The sequence below is a fragment of the Diorhabda sublineata genome, chromosome 9 (genome assembly GCF_026230105.1).
Source record: "Diorhabda sublineata isolate icDioSubl1.1 chromosome 9, icDioSubl1.1, whole genome shotgun sequence".
Classification (NCBI taxonomy): domain Eukaryota; kingdom Metazoa; phylum Arthropoda; class Insecta; order Coleoptera; family Chrysomelidae; genus Diorhabda; species Diorhabda sublineata.
This window is the reverse complement of record NC_079482.1, coordinates 2,248,426-2,271,599: the sequence shown is the minus strand read 5'-3', so window position 1 is coordinate 2,271,599 and position 23,174 is coordinate 2,248,426. Positions and strand designations below refer to the sequence as shown.

At 31.2% G+C, this 23,174-nt stretch overlaps 2 protein-coding genes across 7 annotated transcripts in view; both read right to left on the bottom strand.

Moving 5' to 3' along the window:
• The window catches only part of LOC130448615 (probable multidrug resistance-associated protein lethal(2)03659), a 56,423-nt gene extending 43,925 nt beyond the window's left edge, over positions 1-12,498 (bottom strand). Inside the window, exon 1 of the mRNA XM_056786047.1 lies at positions 12,221-12,498. The gene's annotated coding sequence lies outside the window, so the exon portion shown is untranslated. The remainder of the gene's footprint in view (positions 1-12,220) is intronic.
• A 4,024-nt stretch (positions 12,499-16,522) lies between these two features.
• Positions 16,523-23,174, bottom strand: part of LOC130448792 (sodium/hydrogen exchanger 9B2) — a 30,269-nt gene continuing 23,617 nt past the window's right edge. For all 6 annotated transcript variants that reach the window (XM_056786309.1, XM_056786308.1, XM_056786306.1 and 3 more), the window contains 3 exons: positions 22,736-22,960; positions 22,206-22,675; positions 16,523-18,356 (listed from right to left, as the gene is read on the bottom strand). In XM_056786309.1, the coding sequence (XP_056642287.1) occupies positions 18,045-18,356; positions 22,206-22,675; positions 22,736-22,960 (1,007 nt within the window). In that variant the 3' untranslated portion in view covers positions 16,523-18,044. The remainder of the gene's footprint in view (positions 18,357-22,205; positions 22,676-22,735; positions 22,961-23,174) is intronic.

Here is a 23,174-nt window from a genome sequence, read left to right as displayed (position 1 = left end):
ATTAATAAGGTCAATGACCTTTAAGTGAAGACGTCGAGGACGTTTTTTTATGCGACTCGTTTATTTTTTTGTTTCGTGCTGACATTTTATCGCAATTGTTAAGTCTTGAAGCTATTTCAACATTTACTTAAAGTTTTTGACGTTATATACAGTGTGTTTATAAATTATTTATCATATAAAGGAACAGAACGTGTGAGGAGTTGGATATAAATCAAATTCCCATTTAAAATCGCATTTTTAAAGAAGAAATCAATTAATAAGGTCAATGACCTTTAAGTGAAGACGTCGAGGACGTTTTTTTATGCGACTCGTTTATTTTTTTGTTTCGTGCTGACATTTTATCGCAATTGTTAAGTCTTGAAGCTATTTCAACATTTACTTAAAGTTTTTGACGTTATATACAGTGTGTTTATAAATTATTTATCATATAAAGGAACAGAACGTGTGAGGAGTTGGATATAAATCAAATTCCCATTTAAAATCGCATTTTTAAAGAAGAAATCAATTAATAAGGTCAATGACCTTTAAGTGAAGACGTCGAGGACGTTTTTTTATGCGACTCGTTTATTTTTTTGTTTCGTGCTGACATTTTATCGCAATTGTTAAGTCTTGAAGCTATTTCAACATTTACTTAAAGTTTTTGACGTTATATACAGTGTGTTTATAAATTATTTATCATATAAAGGAACAGAACGTGTGAGGAGTTGGATATAAATCAAATTCCCATTTAAAATCGCATTTTTAAAGAAGAAATCAATTAATAAGGTCAATGACCTTTAAGTGAAGACGTCGAGGACGTTTTTTTATGCGACTCGTTTATTTTTTTGTTTCGTGCTGACATTTTATCGCAATTGTTAAGTCTTGAAGCTATTTCAACATTTACTTAAAGTTTTTGACGTTATATACAGTGTGTTTATAAATTATTTATCATATAAAGGAACAGAATGTGTGAGGAGTTGGATATAAATCAAATTCCCATTTAAAATCGCATTTTTAAAGAAGAAATCAATTAATAAGGTCAATGACCTTTAAGTGAAGACGTCGAGGACGTTTTTTTATGCGACTCGTTTATTTTTTTGTTTCGTGCTGACATTTTATCGCAATTGTTAAGTCTTGAAGCTATTTCAACATTTACTTAAAGTTTTTGACGTTATATACAGTGTGTTTATAAATTATTTATCATATAAAGGAACAGAATGTGTGAGGAGTTGGATATAAATCAAATTCCCATTTAAAATCGCATTTTTAAAGAAGAAATCAATTAATAAGGTCAATGACCTTTAAGTGAAGACGTCGAGGACGTTTTTTTATGCGACTCGTTTATTTTTTTGTTTCGTGCTGACATTTTATCGCAATTGTTAAGTCTTGAAGCTATTTCAACATTTACTTAAAGTTTTTGACATTATATACAGTGTGTTTATAAATTATTTATCATATAAAGGAACAGAATGTGTGAGGAGTTGGATATAAATCAAATTCCCATTTAAAATCGCATTTTTAAAGAAGAAATCAATTAATAAGGTCAATGACCTTTAAGTGAAGACGTCGAGGACGTTTTTTTATGCGACTCGTTTATTTTTTTCTTTCGTGCTGACAATTTAACACAATTGTTAAGTCTTGAAGCTATTTCAACATTTACTTAAAGTTTTTGACGTTATATACAGTGTGTTTATAAATTATTTATCATATAAAGGAACAGAATGTGTGAGGAGTTGGATATAAATCAAATTCCCATTTAAAATCGCATTTTTAAAGAAGAAATCAATTAATAAGGTCACTAACCTTTAAGTGAAGACGTCGAGGACATTTTTTTATGCGACTCGTTTATTTTTTTGTTTCGTGCTGACAATTTAACACAATTGTTAAGTCTTGAAGCTATTTCAACATTTACTTAAAGTTTTTGACGTTATATACAGTGTGTTTATAAATTATTTATCATATAAAGGAACAGAACGTGTGAGGAGTTGGATATAAATCAAATTCCCATTTAAAATCGCATTTTTAAAGAAGAAATCAATTAATAAGGTCAATGACCTTTAAGTGAAGACGTCGAGGACGTTTTTTTATGCGACTCGTTTATTTTTTTGTTTCGTGCTGACATTTTATCGCAATTGTTAAGTCTTGAAGCTATTTCAACATTTACTTAAAGTTTTTGACGTTATATACAGTGTGTTTATAAATTATTTATCATATAAAGGAACAGAATGTGTGAGGAGTTGGATATAAATCAAATTCCCATTTAAAATCGCATTTTTAAAGAAGAAATCAATTAATAAGGTCACTAACCTTTAAGTGAAGACGTCGAGGACATTTTTTTATGCGACTCGTTTATTTTTTTGTTTCGTGCTGACATTTTATCGCAATTGTTAAGTCTTGAAGCTATTTCAACATTTACTTAAAGTTTTTGACGTTATATACAGTGTGTTTATAAATTATTTATCATATAAAGGAACAGAATGTGTGAGGAGTTGGATATAAATCAAATTCCCATTTAAAATCGCATTTTTAAAGAAGAAATCAATTAATAAGGTCAATGACCTTTAAGTGAAGACGTCGAGGACGTTTTTTTATGCGACTCGTTTATTTTTTTGTTTCGTGCTGACAATTTAACACAATTGTTAAGTCTTGAAGCTATTTCAACATTTACTTAAAGTTTTTGACGTTATATACAGTGTGTTTATAAATTATTTATCATATAAAGGAACAGAACGTGTGAGGAGTTGGATATAAATCAAATTCCCATTTAAAATCGCATTTTTAAAGAAGAAATCAATTAATAAGGTCAATGACCTTTAAGTGAAGACGTCGAGGACGTTTTTTTATGCGACTCGTTTATTTTTTTGTTTCGTGCTGACATTTTATCGCAATTGTTAAGTCTTGAAGCTATTTCAACATTTACTTAAAGTTTTTGACGTTATATACAGTGTGTTTATAAATTATTTATCATATAAAGGAACAGAACGTGTGAGGAGTTGGATATAAATCAAATTCCCATTTAAAATCGCATTTTTAAAGAAGAAATCAATTAATAAGGTCAATGACCTTTAAGTGAAGACGTCGAGGACGTTTTTTTATGCGACTCGTTTATTTTTTTGTTTCGTGCTGACATTTTATCGCAATTGTTAAGTCTTGAAGCTATTTCAACATTTACTTAAAGTTTTTGACGTTATATACAGTGTGTTTATAAATTATTTATCATATAAAGGAACAGAATGTGTGAGGAGTTGGATATAAATCAAATTCCCATTTAAAATCGCATTTTTAAAGAAGAAATCAATTAATAAGGTCAATGACCTTTAAGTGAAGACGTCGAGGACGTTTTTTTATGCGACTCGTTTATTTTTTTGTTTCGTGCTGACATTTTATCGCAATTGTTAAGTCTTGAAGCTATTTCAACATTTACTTAAAGTTTTTGACGTTATATACAGTGTGTTTATAAATTATTTATCATATAAAGGAACAGAATGTGTGAGGAGTTGGATATAAATCAAATTCCCATTTAAAATCGCATTTTTAAAGAAGAAATCAATTAATAAGGTCAATGACCTTTAAGTGAAGACGTCGAGGACGTTTTTTTATGCGACTCGTTTATTTTTTTCTTTCGTGCTGACAATTTAACACAATTGTTAAGTCTTGAAGCTATTTCAACATTTACTTAAAGTTTTTGACGTTATATACAGTGTGTTTATAAATTATTTATCATATAAAGGAACAGAATGTGTGAGGAGTTGGATATAAATCAAATTCCCATTTAAAATCGCATTTTTAAAGAAGAAATCAATTAATAAGGTCACTAACCTTTAAGTGAAGACGTCGAGGACATTTTTTTATGCGACTCGTTTATTTTTTTGTTTCGTGCTGACATTTTATCGCAATTGTTAAGTCTTGAAGCTATTTCAACATTTACTTAAAGTTTTTGACATTATATACAGTGTGTTTATAAATTATTTATCATATAAAGGAACAGAATGTGTGAGGAGTTGGATATAAATCAAATTCCCATTTAAAATCGCATTTTTAAAGAAGAAATCAATTAATAAGGTCAATGACCTTTAAGTGAAGACGTCGAGGACGTTTTTTTATGCGACTCGTTTATTTTTTTCTTTCGTGCTGACAATTTAACACAATTGTTAAGTCTTGAAGCTATTTCAACATTTACTTAAAGTTTTTGACGTTATATACAGTGTGTTTATAAATTATTTATCATATAAAGGAACAGAATGTGTGAGGAGTTGGATATAAATCAAATTCCCATTTAAAATCGCATTTTTAAAGAAGAAATCAATTAATAAGGTCACTAACCTTTAAGTGAAGACGTCGAGGACATTTTTTTATGCGACTCGTTTATTTTTTTGTTTCGTGCTGACAATTTAACACAATTGTTAAGTCTTGAAGCTATTTCAACATTTACTTAAAGTTTTTGACGTTATATACAGTGTGTTTATAAATTATTTATCATATAAAGGAACAGAACGTGTGAGGAGTTGGATATAAATCAAATTCCCATTTAAAATCGCATTTTTAAAGAAGAAATCAATTAATAAGGTCAATGACCTTTAAGTGAAGACGTCGAGGACGTTTTTTTATGCGACTCGTTTATTTTTTTGTTTCGTGCTGACATTTTATCGCAATTGTTAAGTCTTGAAGCTATTTCAACATTTACTTAAAGTTTTTGACGTTATATACAGTGTGTTTATAAATTATTTATCATATAAAGGAACAGAACGTGTGAGGAGTTGGATATAAATCAAATTCCCATTTAAAATCGCATTTTTAAAGAAGAAATCAATTAATAAGGTCAATGACCTTTAAGTGAAGACGTCGAGGACGTTTTTTTATGCGACTCGTTTATTTTTTTGTTTCGTGCTGACATTTTATCGCAATTGTTAAGTCTTGAAGCTATTTCAACATTTACTTAAAGTTTTTGACGTTATATACAGTGTGTTTATAAATTATTTATCATATAAAGGAACAGAATGTGTGAGGAGTTGGATATAAATCAAATTCCCATTTAAAATCGCATTTTTAAAGAAGAAATCAATTAATAAGGTCACTAACCTTTAAGTGAAGACGTCGAGGACGTTTTTTTATGCGACTCGTTTGTTTTTTTCTTTCGTGCTGACAATTTAACACAATTGTTAAGTCTTGAAGCTATTTCAACATTTACTTAAAGTTTTTGACGTTATATACAGTGTGTTTATAAATTATTTATCATATAAAGGAACAGAATGTGTGAGGAGTTGGATATAAATCAAATTCCCATTTAAAATCGCATTTTTAAAGAAGAAATCAATTAATAAGGTCAATGACCTTTAAGTGAAGACGTCGAGGACGTTTTTTTATGCGACTCGTTTATTTTTTTCTTTCGTGCTGACAATTTAACACAATTGTTAAGTCTTGAAGCTATTTCAACATTTACTTATAGTTTTTGACGTTATATACAGTGTGTTTATAAATTATTTATCATATAAAGGAACAGAACGTGTGAGGAGTTGGATATAAATCAAATTCCCATTTAAAATCGCATTTTTAAAGAAGAAACCAAGTTATAAGGTCAACCGAGTTTATATTATATCACATCACTCAATAAGTCGAGTGACTGACACACAGATGGCGCTGCCATTGTTAAATCCATATGACGTTTACGAAATACCAACTTGCAAAAAACTATGTGTCAAATTTCATGACATTTCGATTAGTTACAGACAAGTGACAGTTATTTAAGTGAAGCTGCTTTCGTGTGTTAATTTATCATTGCTTCTTGTTGAAAAAAATAATGTACAAGTTGAACAACGGCTTCAAAAGTATTATCCTGGCTCTGATCCATCGAAAAAAACCTTTCGATTTGGTTTGCCGAATTTAAACGTGGTTGTACATACACCGATGACGGTGAACGTCCAATTGAAGTGGTTACATCAAAAAAGTCATATCTAATCGTAAATTGGAATAGTTGAGGCCCTAAAGACACCAAAACGCAGTATGTTCACAATTATACATGAACATTTGACCTTGAAAAAGCTTTTTTCAAAATTGTTGCCACGTAAACTTACATTCGATCAAAATCAACATGTTGATGATTCGGATCAGTATTTGGTCATGTTTACATGTAATAAATCAGATTTTTTGCATCGATATGTGGAAATGGATCCATCACTTCGTTCCAGGATCAAAACGATCATTATCTGAGTGGCCTGCAGCCGGTGGATTACGTCCGGAGCATCCAAAAGCACAATAGTCAACTGGGGAGGTTATAGCTTCGGTATTTTGAGAATACTGTCCATCTACCATCTCCAAAAGGCAGAGAAAGACAATAGCGAATACTACGTAAAGTTATTGGATTGTATTAATGCAAAAATCAAGAAAGAAACTGTCTGTTGCTCCAAAACAATCCACCGATTCACAAGTCGATGGCAACGATGGTGTTAAATTAAAGGAATTGCTTAATCATCCACCGTATAGTCCAGATCTGGCACCTAGTAACTACTAACTAATCGATATTATGAAAAGAAAGGTCGCCAGTTAGAAATTCGACTTGAATGATGAAGCAATTGTTGAAATTGAAGCCTATTTCGAAATTTTTCTATCAGCACGAAATCGGGAAGTTAGAGAGGCGTTTATTGATTGTTTCGGAGATTAAATTGATGATTAAAATCAATTTTTGGCGTAAAAAATATGTTTTTCATAGATAGTCACACGATTTTGCGTTTTTTAACTCATTTTACACTTTCGGTATCGCATTTGTTCAAAATGGTTTTATAACAAAATAACAGGACTGCATAATTAGAAATGTACGTTATCTCGGTATTTGTTTATGTAAAAATTCAATAGCTAGATAATAAATATTGTTTGTTATTAAAAAAAATACTCGCTATCGATTCGAAGGTATGCACGATGCGTTTATAAGAATCACGATTAAGTCGTAACCTCGAATTTATAATGTGAAATACCTACCAGGTGAGTTCAATATGAAAAATTGTTTTAAAACGTCGATTTTATTATGTAAAATCCATAATTTTGAATGATCGTTAAGATATTTTATGGGAATTATTAATAATAAAAGACTTCTAGGTGGTTTCAAGGATTTAAAATTTTTCAAAACATCGACTCGACAATTTCTTTTTGGTTATTTTAATTACAAACAAAATCCAAGTTTCCTCGAAAACAGTTTAACAAAATCTAAAGTTTTTTTTTATCACTTTGATGAGTTTAAAAAAGGGAAATTCGTCGGTCCTAGTTTGGTAGGATAAAAAAGGATTTTTTGTAAGGAATGTGGTTTGTTCGAGCGGGCCCCGATATAGGAATAGCTCCTCTGCAGGGCTGGGGTGGTGGTGGTTTCGTTGGAATGTGTTTCCCTAGCAAAAACGGCCTTCACGTTTTTGTTTTTTTGATTTTTGAGTGGTTTTATTGTTGTCGTTTCTTCATCACCTCCCTTGGATGATTTTTTATTCCCAGGATTGGAAAAATGGCTCGTAAAAATCCCGATAGTTTTATCAAATAGACTCGATTATCTCACTATAGACCCACGTTTATTGTCAATCACTTTCTATTTTTTGTGTATGGGGCTAAAAGTTTAAAATTTTTGTGTTTTCTTTGTTGAATCGAGTACTTCTGGGACTACCCTCGTAAAAACCCCGATAGTTTTATCAAATAGACTCGATTATCTCACTATAGATCCACGTTTATTGTCAATCACTTTCTATTTTTTGTGTATGGGGCTAAAAGTTTAAAATTTTTGTGTTTTCTTTGTCGAATCGAGTACTTCTGGGACTACCCTCGTAAAAACCCCGATAGTTTTATCAAATAGACTCGATTATCTCACTATAGATCCACGTTTATTGTCAATCACTTTCTATTTTTTGTGTATGGGGCTAAAAGTTTAAAATTTTTGTGTTTTCTTTGTCGAATCGAGTACTTCTGGGACTACCCTCGTAAAAACCCCGATAGTTTTATCAAATAGACTCGATTATCTCACTATAGACCCACGTTTATTGTCAATCACTTTCTATTTTTTGTGTATGGGGCTAAAAGTTTAAAATTTTTGTGTTTTCTTTGTTGAATCGAGTACTTCTGGGACTACCCTCGTAAAAACCCCGATAGTTTTATCAAATAGACTCGATTATCTCACTATAGATCCACGTTTATTGTCAATCACTTTTTATTTTTTGTGAATGGGGCTAAAAGTTTAAAATTTTTGTGTTTTCTTTATTGAATGGAGTACTTCTGGGACTACCCTCGTAAAAACCCCGATAGTTTTATCAAATAGACTCGATTATCTCACTATAGACCCACGTTTATTGTCAATCACTTTCTATTTTTTGTGTATGGGGCTAAAAGTTTAAAATTTTTGTGTTTTCTTTGTTGAATCGAGTACTTCTGGGACTACCCTCGTAAAAACCCCGATAGTTTTATCAAATAGACTCGATTATCTCACTATAGATCCACGTTTATTGTCAATCACTTTTTATTTTTTGTGAATGGGGCTAAAAGTTTAAAATTTTTGTGTTTTCTTTATTGAATGGAGTACTTCTGGGACTACCCTCGTAAAAACCCCGATAGTTTTATCAAATAGACTCGATTATCTCACTATAGACCCACGTTTATTGTCAATCACTTTCTATTTTTTGTGTATGGGGCTAAAAGTTTAAAATTTTTGTGTTTTCTTTGTTGAATCGAGTACTTCTGGGACTACCCTCGTAAAAACCCCGATAGTTTTATCAAATAGACTCGATTATCTCACTATAGATCCACGTTTATTGTCAATCACTTTCTATTTTTTGTGTATGGGGCTAAAAGTTTAAAATTTTTGTGTTTTCTTTGTCGAATCGAGTACTTCTGGGACTACCCTCGTAAAAACCCCGATAGTTTTATCAAATAGACTCGATTATCTCACTATAGATCCACGTTTATTGTCAATCACTTTCTATTTTTTGTGTATGGGGCTAAAAGTTTAAAATTTTTGTGTTTTCTTTGTTGAATCGAGTACTTCTGGGACTACCCTCGTAAAAACCCCGATAGTTTTATCAAATAGACTCGATTATCTCACTATAGATCCACGTTTATTGTCAATCACTTTCTATTTTTTGTGTATGGGGCTAAAAGTTTAAAATTTTTGTGTTTTCTTTGTCGAATCGAGTACTTCTGGGACTACCCTCGTAAAAACCCCGATAGTTTTATCAAATAGACTCGATTATCTCACTATAGATCCACGTTTATTGTCAATCACTTTCTATTTTTTGTGTATGGGGCTAAAAGTTTAAAATTTTTGTGTTTTCTTTGTCGAATCGAGTACTTCTGGGACTACCCTCGTAAAAACCCCGATAGTTTTATCAAATAGACTCGATTATCTCACTATAGACCCACGTTTATTGTCAATCACTTTCTATTTTTTGTGTATGGGGCTAAAAGTTTAAAATTTTTGTGTTTTCTTTGTTGAATCGAGTACTTCTGGGACTACCCTCGTAAAAACCCCGATAGTTTTATCAAATAGACTCGATTATCTCACTATAGATCCACGTTTATTGTCAATCACTTTTTATTTTTTGTGAATGGGGCTAAAAGTTTAAAATTTTTGTGTTTTCTTTATTGAATGGAGTACTTCTGGGACTACCCTCGTAAAAACCCCGATAGTTTTATCAAATAGACTCGATTATCTCACTATAGACCCACGTTTATTGTCAATCACTTTCTATTTTTTGTGTATGGGGCTAAAAGTTTAAAATTTTTGTGTTTTCTTTGTTGAATCGAGTACTTCTGGGACTACCCTCGTAAAAACCCCGATAGTTTTATCAAATAGACTCGATTATCTCACTATAGATCCACGTTTATTGTCAATCACTTTTTATTTTTTGTGAATGGGGCTAAAAGTTTAAAATTTTTGTGTTTTCTTTATTGAATGGAGTACTTCTGGGACTACCCTCGTAAAAACCCCGATAGTTTTATCAAATAGACTCGATTATCTCACTATAGACCCACGTTTATTGTCAATCACTTTCTATTTTTTGTGTATGGGGCTAAAAGTTTAAAATTTTTGTGTTTTCTTTGTTGAATCGAGTACTTCTGGGACTACCCTCGTAAAAACCCCGATAGTTTTATCAAATAGACTCGATTATCTCACTATAGATCCACGTTTATTGTCAATCACTTTTTATTTTTTGTGAATGGGGCTAAAAGTTTAAAATTTTTGTGTTTTCTTTATTGAATGGAGTACTTCTGGGACTACCCTCGTAAAAACCCCGATAGTTTTATCAAATAGACTCGATTATCTCACTATAGACCCACGTTTATTGTCAATCACTTTCTATTTTTTGTGTATGGGGCTAAAAGTTTAAAATTTTTGTGTTTTCTTTGTCGAATCGAGTACTTCTGGGACTACCCTCGTAAAAACCCCGATAGTTTTATCAAATAGACTCGATTATCTCACTATAGATCCACGTTTATTGTCAATCACTTTCTATTTTTTGTGTATGGGGCTAAAAGTTTAAAATTTTTGTGTTTTCTTTATTGAATGGAGTACTTCTGGGACTACCCTCGTAAAAACCCCGATAGTTTTATCAAATAGACTCGATTATCTCACTATAGATCCACGTTTATTGTCAATCACTTTCTATTTTTTGTGTATGGGGCTAAAAGTTTAAAATTTTTGTGTTTTCTTTATTGAATGGAGTACTTCTGGGACTACCCTCGTAAAAACCCCGATAGTTTTATCAAATAGACTCGATTATCTCACTATAGATCCACGTTTATTGTCAATCACTTTCTATTTTTTGTGTATGGGGCTAAAAGTTTAAAATTTTTGTGTTTTCTTTGTCGAATCGAGTACTTCTGGGACTACCCTCGTAAAAACCCCGATAGTTTTATCAAATAGACTCGATTATCTCACTATAGATCCACGTTTCTTTTCAATCACTTTCTATTTTTTGTGTATGGGGTTAAAAGTTTAAAATTTTTGTGTTTTCTTTATTGAATGGAGTACTTCTGGGACTACCCTCGTAAAAACCCCGATAGTTTTATCAAATAGACTCGATTATCTCACTATAGATCCACGTTTATTGTCAATCACTTTCTATTTTTTGTGTATGGGGCTAAAAGTTTAAAATTTTTGTGTTTTCTTTGTCGAATCGAGTACTTCTGGGACTACCCTCGTAAAAACCCCGATAGTTTTATCAAATAGACTCGATTATCTCACTATAGATCCACGTTTATTGTCAATCACTTTCTATTTTTTGTGTATGGGGCTAAAAGTTTAAAATTTTTGGGTTTTCTTTGTCGAATCGAGTACTTCTGGGACTACCCTCGTAAAAACCCCGATAATTTTATCAAATAGACTCGATTATCTCACTATAGATCCACGTTTATTGTCAATCACTTTCTATTTTTTGTGTATGGGGCTAAAAGTTTAAAATTTTTGTGTTTTCTTTATTGAATGGAGTACTTCTGGGACTACCCTCGTAAAAACCCCGATAGTTTTATCAAATAGACTCGATTATCTCACTATAGATCCACGTTTATTGTCAATCACTTTCTATTTTTTGTGTATGGGGCTAAAAGTTTAAAATTTTTGTGTTTTCTTTGTCGAATCGAGTACTTCTGGGACTACCCTCGTAAAAACCCCGATAGTTTTATCAAATAGACTCGATTATCTCACTATAGATCCACGTTTCTTTTCAATCACTTTCTATTTTTTGTGTATGGGGTTAAAAGTTTAAAATTTTTGTGTTTTCTTTATTGAATGGAGTACTTCTGGGACTACCCTCGTAAAAACCCCGATAGTTTTATCAAATAGACTCGATTATCTCACTATAGATCCACGTTTATTGTCAATCACTTTCTATTTTTTGTGTATGGGGCTAAAAGTTTAAAATTTTTGTGTTTTCTTTGTCGAATCGAGTACTTCTGGGACTACCCTCGTAAAAACCCCGATAGTTTTATCAAATAGACTCGATTATCTCACTATAGACCCACGTTTATTGTCAATCACTTTCTATTTTTTGTGTATGGGGCTAAAAGTTTAAAATTTTTGTGTTTTCTTTGTCGAATCGAGTACTTCGGACACTACCCTCGTAAAAACACTTTATTTTCAATTACTTTCTATTTTTTGTTAATTTTCTTTTAACCGATTCAACAACAATTATATAAAGACTTTCTAAATTGTTTGTAGTTATAATTTACAAGTAACGTCCTTCATGCATCGGGAGATTTTGAAAAATATGAATAAACTTACCTATGGACAGATTTTAACCAAAGAATAAATCACCGATTATTCAACAACCGTACACACAAGGACATGCAACAAACACCAACTGAGGATGATGTACAATACGCAACTTATTATTCAACTGAATTTAATATAATTAGGCAAACACAAATAATAATAGTAATAATAATAATATCTAACAAAAGCATCAATTATTTCATGATTTTTTTTTTTTTCGAACCAGACGGAAATCTAACGTTCGTGATTATACCGGGTGTGGATGTTGCGAGTGCATTTGTTTGAATAAATATTTGCGCCGTTTTGAAGCTGGTGTGCTACTTTTTGGAGTCGCTTTCTATAGCAGTTGGATCGAGAAGTCGTTTTATTCGATAATAACGTTTCTTGAATTGTTGTATGGGGGGATATAGCAATTTCCATGACGTTCGTTTTAATCCGATAATGTCAACAACTATGGGAATGTTTCCATATGATTAAATATGTTGCGAAAATATTTTAATTGTTGTTTGTGATTTTGGACGTTTAAAATTAATGACCGTTCCGGCAGTTATGGATAAAAAAATATTTTATTTTTATTCGTTTAGGGAGGTGTCTTGATTTTGAATAAAAGGTGAAAGCGTTTTTTATGAATTTTGGGAAAAGGGTGGAAGTTAGAAAAAAAAACTTCGGATGAAAGTTGTAGATCTTTTAATTTTACACAAAAATGATCCAATGCGTTTTTTTTCTATTTTTGATATTTACAAAGTTATGGCGACTAGAACTTAAGGGTTGGTAGTTATAGCTTTAAAAAATAATGATGCTCTAAAGTTTTTTTGAAAAAAAAATTCAAAATTATTCAACTAATTATAAATTACAATTCGGGACGATTTTTTAACAAATTTTGATAAAAATATTTGAATTTCAAAATTATATAAAATACTGATAGTCATTTTTTGTTTTCCCCTGTATACTATTTGAAAATTTCCAATTTGGATGACTCTAATGGCACTTCCCAATAATTTTCATCAATTATAACATTATTTAAATGTTTTGTAATCATCCCCTGGGTGAGGGTAAAAATATTTTATAAAAATCGTTTTTTCTAAATTTTGGAAAAAGGGTGGAAGTTAGAGAAAAAAACTTCAAATAAAAGTTGTAGATCTTTTAATTTTACACAAAAATGATTCCATGCGTTTTTTCCCTATTTTTGATATTTACAAAGTTATGGCGACTAGAACTTAAGGGTTGGTAGTTATAGCTTTAAAAAATAATGATGCTCTAAAGTTTTTTTGGAAAAAAATTCAAAATTATTCAAATAATTATAAATTACAATTTGTGACGATTTTTTGACAATTTTTCATGAAAAAAATTTGAATTTCAAAATTATATTAAATACTGATAGTCATTTTTTGTTTTCCCCTGTATACTATTTGAAAAATTCCAATTTGGACGACTCTAATGGCACTTCCCAACAATTTTCATCAAGTATAACATTATTTAAATGTTTTGTAATCATCCCCTGGGTGAGGGTAAAAAAATTTTATTAAAATCGTTTTTTCTAAATTTTGAAAAAAGGGTGGAAGTTAGAGAAAAAACCTCCAAATGAAAGTTATAGATCTTTTAATTTTACACAAAAATGATTCCATGCGTTTTTTCCCTATTTTTGATATTTACAAAGTTATGGCGACTAGAACTTAAGGGTTGGTGGTTATAGGTTTAAAAAATACTAACGTGTAAAATTTTTTGAAAAAAAATTCAGACAAGTTTAAATAATTATAAATTTCAATTCGGGACGATTTTTTAACAATTTTTTATGAAAAAAATTTGAATTTCAAAATTATATAAAATACTAAGTCATTTTTTGTTTTCCCCTGTATATTATTTGAAAATTTCCAATTTGGACGACTCTAATGGCACTTCCCAACAATTTTCATCAAGTAAAACATTATTTAAATGTTTTGTAATCATCCCCTGGGTGAGGGTGAAAAAATTTTATAAAAAGCGTTTTTTCTAAATTTTGGAAAAAGGGTGGAAGTTAGAAAAAAAACTTCAAATGAAAGTTGTAGATCTTTTAATTTTACACAAAAATGATTCCACGCATTTTTTTCGTATTACTGATATTTACAAAGTTATGGCGACTAGAACTTAAGGGTTGGTAGTTATAGCTTTAAAAAATAATATTGCTCTAAAGTTTCTTTGAAAAAAAAAATTCAAAATTATTCAACTAATTATAAATTACAATTCGGGACGATTTTTTAACAAATTTTTATGAAAAAAATTTGAATTTCAAAATTATATAAAATACTGAGTCATTTTTTGTTTTCCCCTGTATACTATTTGAAAATTTCCAATTTGGATGACTCTAATGGCACTTCCCAATAATTTTCATCAAGTATAACATTATTTAAATGTTTTGTAATCATCCCCTGGGTGAGGGTAAAAAAATTTTATAAAAAGCGTTTTTTCTAAATTTTGGAAAAAGGGTGGAAGTTAGAAAAAAAAACTTCAAATAAAAGTTCTAGATCTTTTAATTTTACACAAAAATGAATCAATGCGTTTTTTTCCTATTTTTGATATTTACAAAGTTATGGCGACTAGAACTTAAGGGTTGGTAGTTATAGCTTTAAAAAATAATATTGCTCTAAAGTTTCTTTGAAAAAAAAATCAAAATTATTTAAATAATTATAAATTACAATTCGTAACGATTTTTTGACAATTTTTCATGAAAAAAATTTGAATTTCAAAATTATATAAAATACTGATGGTCATTTTTTGTTTTCCCCTGTATACTATTTGAAAATTTCCAATTTGGACGACTCTAATGGCACTTCCCAATAATTTTCATCAATTATAACATTATTTAAATGTTTTACAATCATCCCCTGGGTGAGGGTTAAAAAATTTTATTAAAATCGTTTTTTCTAAATTTTGGAAAAAGGGTGGAAGTTACAGAAAAAAACTTCAAATGAAAGTTGTAGATCTTTTAATTTTACACAAAAATGATTCCACGCATTTTTTTCGTATTACTGATATTTACAAAGTTATGGCGACTAGAACTTAAGGGTTAGTAGTTATAGCTTTAAAAAATAATGATGCTCTAAAGTTTTTTTGAACAAAAAATTCAAAATTATTCAACTAATTATAAATTACAATTCGGGACGATTTTTTAACAAATTTTGATAAAAATATTTGAATTTCAAAATTATATAAAATACTGATAGTCATTTTTTGTTTTCCCCTGTATACTATTTGAAAATTTCCAATTTGGACGACTCTAATGGCACTTCCCAACAATTTTCATAAAGTATAACATTATTTAAATGTTTTACAATCATCCCCTGGGTGAGGGTTAAAAAATTTTATTAAAATCGTTTTTTCTAAATTTTGGAAAAAGGGTGGAAGTTACAGAAAAAAACTTCAAATGGAAGTTGTAGATATTTTAATTTTACACAAAAATGATTCCATGCATTTTCTCCCTATTTCTGATATTTACAAAGTTATGGCGACTAGAACTTAAGGGTTGGTAGTTATAGCTTTAAAAAATAATATTGCTCTAAAGTTTCTTTGAAAAAAAAATCAAAATTATTTAAATAATTATAAATTACAATTCGTAACGATTTTTTGACAATTTTTCATGAAAAAATTTGAATTTCAAAATTATATAAAATACTGATGGTCATTTTTTGTTTTCCCCTGTATACTATTTGAAAATTTCCAATTTGGACGACTCTAATGGCACTTTCCAACAATTTTCATCAATTATAACATTATTTAAATGTTTTACAATCATCCCCTGGGTGAGGGTTAAAAAATTTTATTAAAATCGTTTTTTCTAAATTTTGGAAAAAGGGTGGAAGTTACAGAAAAAAACTTCAAATAAAAGTTGTGAATCTTTTAATTTTACACAAAAATGATTCAACGCATTTTCTCCCTATTTCTGATATTTACAAAGTTATGGCGACTAGAACTTAAGGGTTGGTAGTTATAGCTTTAAAAAATAATATTGCTCTAAAGTTTCTTTGAAAAAAAAATCAAAATTATTTAAATAATTATAAATTACAATTCGTAACGATTTTTTGACAATTTTTCATGAAAAAATTTGAATTTCAAAATTATATAAAATACTGATGGTCATTTTTTGTTTTCCCCTGTATACTATTTGAAAATTTCCAATTTGGACGACTCTAATGGCACTTTCCAACAATTTTCATCAATTATAACATTATTTAAATGTTTTACAATCATCCCCTGGGTGAGGGTTAAAAAATTTTATTAAAATCGTTTTTTCTAAATTTTGGAAAAAGGGTGGAAGTTAGAAAAAAAAACTTCAAATGGAAGTTGTAGATCTTTTAATTTTACACAAAAATGATTCCATGCATTTTTTCCCTATTTCTGATATTTACAAAGTTATGGCGACTAGAACTTAAGGGTTGGTAGTTATAGCTTTAAAAAATAATATTGCTCTAAAGTTTCTTTGAAAAAAAAATCAAAATTATTTAAATAATTATAAATTACAATTCGTAACGATTTTTTGACAATTTTTCATGAAAAAATTTGAATTTCAAAATTATATAAAATACTGATGGTCATTTTTTGTTTTCCCCTGTATACTATTTGAAAATTTCCAATTTGGACGACTCTAATGGCACTTTCCAACAATTTTCATCAATTATAACATTATTTAAATGTTTTACAATCATCCCCTGGGTGAGGGTTAAAAAATTTTATTAAAATCGTTTTTTCTAAATTTTGGAAAAAGGGTGGAAGTTACAGAAAAAAACTTCAAATAAAAGTTGTGAATCTTTTAATTTTACACAAAAATGATTCAACGCATTTTCTCCCTATTTCTGATATTTACAAAGTTATGGCGACTAGAACTTAAGGGTTGGTAGTTATAGCTTTAAAAAATAATATTGCTCTAAAGTTTCTTTGAAAAAAAAATCAAAATTATTTAAATAATTATAAATTACAATTCGTAACGATTTTTTGACAATTTTTCATGAAAAAATTTGAATTTCAAAATTATATAAAATACTGATGGTCATTTTTTGTTTTCCCCTGTATACTATTTGAAAATTTCCAATTTGGACGACTCTAATGGCACTTTCCAACAATTTTCATCAATTATAACATTATTTAAATGTTTTACAATCATCCCCTGGGTGAGGGTTAAAAAATTTTATTAAAATCGTTTTTTCTAAATTTTGGAAAAAGGGTGGAAGTTAGAAAAAAAAACTTCAAATGGAAGTTGTAGATCTTTTAATTTTACACAAAAATGATTCCATGCATTTTTTCCCTATTTCTGATATTTACAAAGTTATGGCGACTAGAACTTAAGGGTTGTAGGTTACTTCTCCAAAAACTTACTAAACTTACTAAAAAATTGCAATTTTCCAAAAAAAAATTCAAACATTCTTCCATCATTCAAAATTTTAATTTCAGACTATTTTTTTCATTGTTTATAGCAAAATTATAACCAAATAATTTGTTAAAATTGCATCTTCCTAAACTTTAAATATTTTCTGAATGAAAACCATCAAAAGCGGGAATGGTTTTTCCCGTTTGGCAAAAAAAATAAAAACTGAAATTTCAGAACATTTTCATTGAAAAATCGCAATTTTAAATCTGCAACTATCACCCCCCAAACTCTAGCCCCCCTAACTTTGTAAATATCAGTAATAGAAAGAAACTTCAAAGGACACTTTTTGCGTAAAATTAAATGTACTACAACTTTCATCCGAAGTTTTTCTCTCTAACTGACACCGTTTTCCCAAAAATTTGGAGGATCCATAAAACCCTCGCCATATCCACTTCACTAACTTACACCGAGAAGCCATTTTCTCTTAATATCAAATTACACAGTATCCTGCGGCGCTTTAACACTAATCGTAGGTAATTCCGCAAAAATATTCGTTTCTTTTTCATCTTCTTCGTCAATTATACTTATATCTCTTATCGACGGTCTGTGGCTCCTTTTCCACGTCTCCGGTTCGGGTATAAAATTAGTTTTAGTAAGCAATCGTGGACCTAAGATCGTTATCAAAATACCGCCCGTCGGAGCTGTCAACACTATACATAAAACGCACATCGTCAATACTTTATTAGCGAATTCGTGTTCGGGTGTATCGACTAAAACCATCCCTATAATAACCGGTCCTAGTGCTGCCTAAAAACACAAAATTCAAACATCATACACCGGTTTATAGAAATTTCAAAATTCCCGCCCGAAATCGCTTCAAGGACGCGAATTTATATTTGTAAACTGCGCCGGTTTAAAATTCCCGCTCGAATACTGTGGCGGCAACGTGTATCTAATGACGTGGAATCTATTAAAAAACGTAAATTTATACAAGATATAAATCAACACACGTTACAAATTATACCTAAACGTAAATCGATAAATTTTATAAAATACTAATTTTATTAAACAACAATTTTAACTTTAATCTTTTTTTATTTGATACAAACTTCCACGTATTGATATTTACTAGAAGAATAAACAGGAATGAATGCTACGTTGCCGAGCGCACCAATAAAGTAGGGAATATAATACGTAACTCGACTCATTTATCAGTTGCTGCGTATTAAGGAAGAATTGAAGTCACAATTTGGCAACGTCTACGTTTATATACCAGTTATTATCACGTTGATTTTATACAACGTAGATATTGTAGTAGTTAGAAGTTTCTAGAAATTAAATAGTATACAAATAAATTACGAGGAGCAATCGCAAAATACAGTGACTAAATATGTATTTTGATTCGATTATTTTGACGTAATTTTTGTAAGGTTGACAGTAACCACAAATCTTCAATGACAGTTGACGTTTTCAAACTAATTCAAACACGATACGTCAAAAAGATGACGCTAACTTCGATTTTAACTGAAACTAAGACATGCAGTTGTTTTATTCAAAATGGTGGCTTGCATGTTGGTTATTTCATAGAAATAGCGTAAATTCCCTTTCCCGATACTAATATATTCAAAACGTACATTCCGACATTCGGAATACTACGACAAAACAAAGAAAAACGATTCAACGTCTTTTTGGCCATTCCTCGTATATTTATCTATGTACGCAATCAATTAACTGTAAGGAAATGCATCAAAATGAAATTCATAGGCTTATTTCTACGAAAAATAATTAAAGTGTACAGTATTTTTAACTGAATTTAAAAAAAAAAAAACTAATTGCTTAAAACTGTATAATTACTAAAATCTTTTTAACGACAGGATCTGTAGTTACGGTTGTGAGGAAGTTCAAGGTCAACTGATCTGATTACCGGAAGTTACGTTCGTAGATGTATTTCTCTGTCACGTGATCAGTGTGTGGAGGGAAGCGATACCATGAATATTATAGACATATTAATATTGTCTTATATTAGTATTAAAAAATAAATTCACACAAAACTTTTTAATGCATGTGCTATATAAATTCTCGTCTTCTTTTTTACGAATAAATCGTTTTAATTGGATTTAAAACAAACAACAGCGCTGTTGTCAGATTTCCTTGCTGATAAAGTGAAATGTGTGACAATTAGTGTCATTAGTCATTTCACTTTTAATAAATATTTACAAAAATTGTTTTTTGTAAAATGATGTCATTGGTACCAACTATTGAACGTAGTAATCGTTAATTAGAAGAAAATAGAATTTACTAAAAATAGGAATACACCAAAAAGAAGTGATATATTTTGAAAAATATCCTCATTTTGTTGTAAACAAAAGCCAGAAGATTAAAAAAAACACGTGAGGTGAAAAACTAACCTCAAAATGCGAGCATAGCATCGATGTTTTAATTACATCCAAATTCAAAATGGCGGGCGTAACAAATGACGTCCAAGATGGTAAACACGATAATTGATAGATGTCATTCAAAATGGCGGACATGACAGTTGACAGATGATATCCAAGATGGTGAACACGACATTTTGACTAATGTCATTCAAGATAGCGGACACAACAGATGACATCCAAGATAGAAAACACGACAATTGATAGATGAGATCCAATATTGTGAAAACGACGACAATTGGAAAATGACAACCAAGATGGCGGAAACGACAGATGACAATCAAGATGGTAAACATGAAAAAAACACAACAAGGAGTCTAGAAAAATCCACGAACATAAAAAAGAACGTGCAACAACTATAAATATATAATAGAAACTCTAGTTGAGGTGAATAAGTAACCTCAAAATGTGAGCATAACATCGATGTTTCAATTACATCCAGATTCAAAATGGCGGGCGTAACAAATGACATCCAAGATGGTAAACACGATAATTGAAAGATGTCATTCAAAATGGCGGACATGACAATTGACAGCTGATATCCAAGATGGTGAACACGACATTTTGACTAATGTCATTCAAGATAGCGGACACAACAGATGATATCCAAGATAGAAAACACGACAATTGATAGATGAGTTCCAATATGGCGAAAATGACAACCAAGATGGCGGAATCGATAGTTTATAGATGATATCCAAAATGGTGAAACACGATATTTGACTGATGACATTCAATATAGCGGAAACGACAGATTACTCAAGATGGTAAACACGATAATTGATAGATGTCATTCAAATGGCGGACATGACAGTTGACAGATGATATCCAAGATGGTGAACACGACATTTTGACTAATGTCATTCAAGATAGCGGACACAACAGATGACATCCAAGATGGTAAACACGATAATTGATCCATGTCATTCAAAATGACGGACATGACAATTGACAGCTGATATCCAAGATGGTGAACACGACATTTTGACTAATGTCATTCAAGATAGCGGACACAACAGATGATATCCAAGATAGAAAACACGACAATTGATAGATGAGTTCCAATATGGCGAAAATGACAACCAAGATGGCGGAATCGATAGTTTATAGATGATATCCAAAATGGTGAAACACGATATTTGACTGATGACATTCAATATAGCGGAAACGACAGATTACTCAAGATGGTAAACACGATAATTGATAGATGTCATTCAAATGGCGGACATGACAGTTGACAGATGATATCCAAGATGGTGAACACGACATTTGACTGATGTCATTCAAGATAACGGACACAACAGATGACATCCAAGATGGTAAACACGATAATTGATCCATGTCATTCAAAATGGCGGACATGACAATTGACAGCTGATATCCAAGATGGTGAACACGACATTTTGACTAATGTCATTCAAGATAGCGGACACAACAGATGATATCCAAGATAGAAAACACGACAATTGATAGATGAGTTCCAATATGGCGAAAATGACAACCAAGATGGCGGAATCGATAGTTTATAGATGATATCCAAAATGGTGAAACACGATATTTGACTGATGACATTCAATATAGCGGAAACGACAGATTACTCAAGATGGTAAACACGATAATTGATAGATGTCATTCAAATGGCGGACATGACAGTTGACAGATGATATCCAAGATGGTGAACACGACATTTGACTGATGTCATTCAAGATAGCGGACACAACAGATGACATCCAATGATGACAGATGGTAAACAAGACAATTTATAGAAGTTGCCGAACACGACAGTAACAAATGACGTTCAAGATGGCGGGTATATATCACTTCCGTTCTAGAAACGGTATTGCTGATCTACTGTTTTAAAATGAATATCGCTTATGTCGTTATTCCAGTTTTGTACGAATCCGACAGATGGAGTTACAACGCTATATAATATACAGGGTGTGTCAAAAGAAGGTGGCTTCGCGTCTAGGATAACGGTTTCGGCAAAATCATCAAATATATTTACGAAAATTTCTTTCTAACCTAACCTAATCTAGAGACGGAGACAACTCGATGCAATATTCACGGAACACACTCAAATAACAAAATTTCGTAATTGAGGTTACGTCGAGTTTATGCTGGAAGATACACTGTTGCCAAATCCACAAATATATACAGCAACTCACGTATATGCATAAAACTATTATAAAAAAAAAATAATAAGAATAAAAGGGAAACGTACCTGTACCGTAGCTTTAGCCGTACAAGCTAGAGCTATAAAAATTTTCTCTTTCAAATTAAAATTACAACCGATTCCGAGGATAACCGTAATAATTATCCTGGTAACGACAACGACTATCAGTATCCCAAGGCAGTAATAAACGAGCGTCGGTTCCAGTTGGTCGAGTTTGATGGCGGTACCCGTAATACCGAAAAGAATCGGTTCGAATATCATCCAGAATATTTCGAAGGCCGTAGCGGCCGCGTTATCTTCGATCTCCCAACCTTGTTTCGACCAAAAACATATCGAAGAAAAAGCGGTCGCCACACAAGCCAAAGGCCCCGCGCCCCCGAAACCGATCATCTCGCTACCGAACACCGATATCAAACCGCCAATTAACAACATCAAAATCCTCAACGGCACCAAAAACGGATCGTGTCTTTCGGGCGCAAAGTTAGATAGAAGACCCCAAAGGACGCCGAATCCAATACCTGCAAAATTTACTTTTAATCCGACGGTATTATGGTTTTTTTTTTCGTATCTATACGTACCGCCTACTATCGAAACCGGTCCGATGAGTATCAAATTCGTTAAGGAACTATTTGAAAAAATTATACTTTTGGTTATACCAAAGGCGGCAACGGAAGCTGCGTCGTCGATACCGGCTATGGCTATTATCAATGTGGGTATACCCTTAGCCACACCGTACCCTTTCGATCTGAGTCTGAATAGACACGGGACAACTACCGCTGGAGATACCGCGGCTATGAGGGAACCTGCAGCATAATATTCATCGTTTAAAATTGATACCAAGGGAATCGACATAATATAAAGTGGTTGAGACTACGTTCTAGATGTAAAATTTAGCTCTAGCTCTACCCCAATCGCTATCGAAGGTACGTGCGTTTAGATTAACTGCTAGTGCGACAAAATTAGAATCCCTCGGTCCATCGGATGATCCGTCCACGTCACGTCCACTTATAATAGATG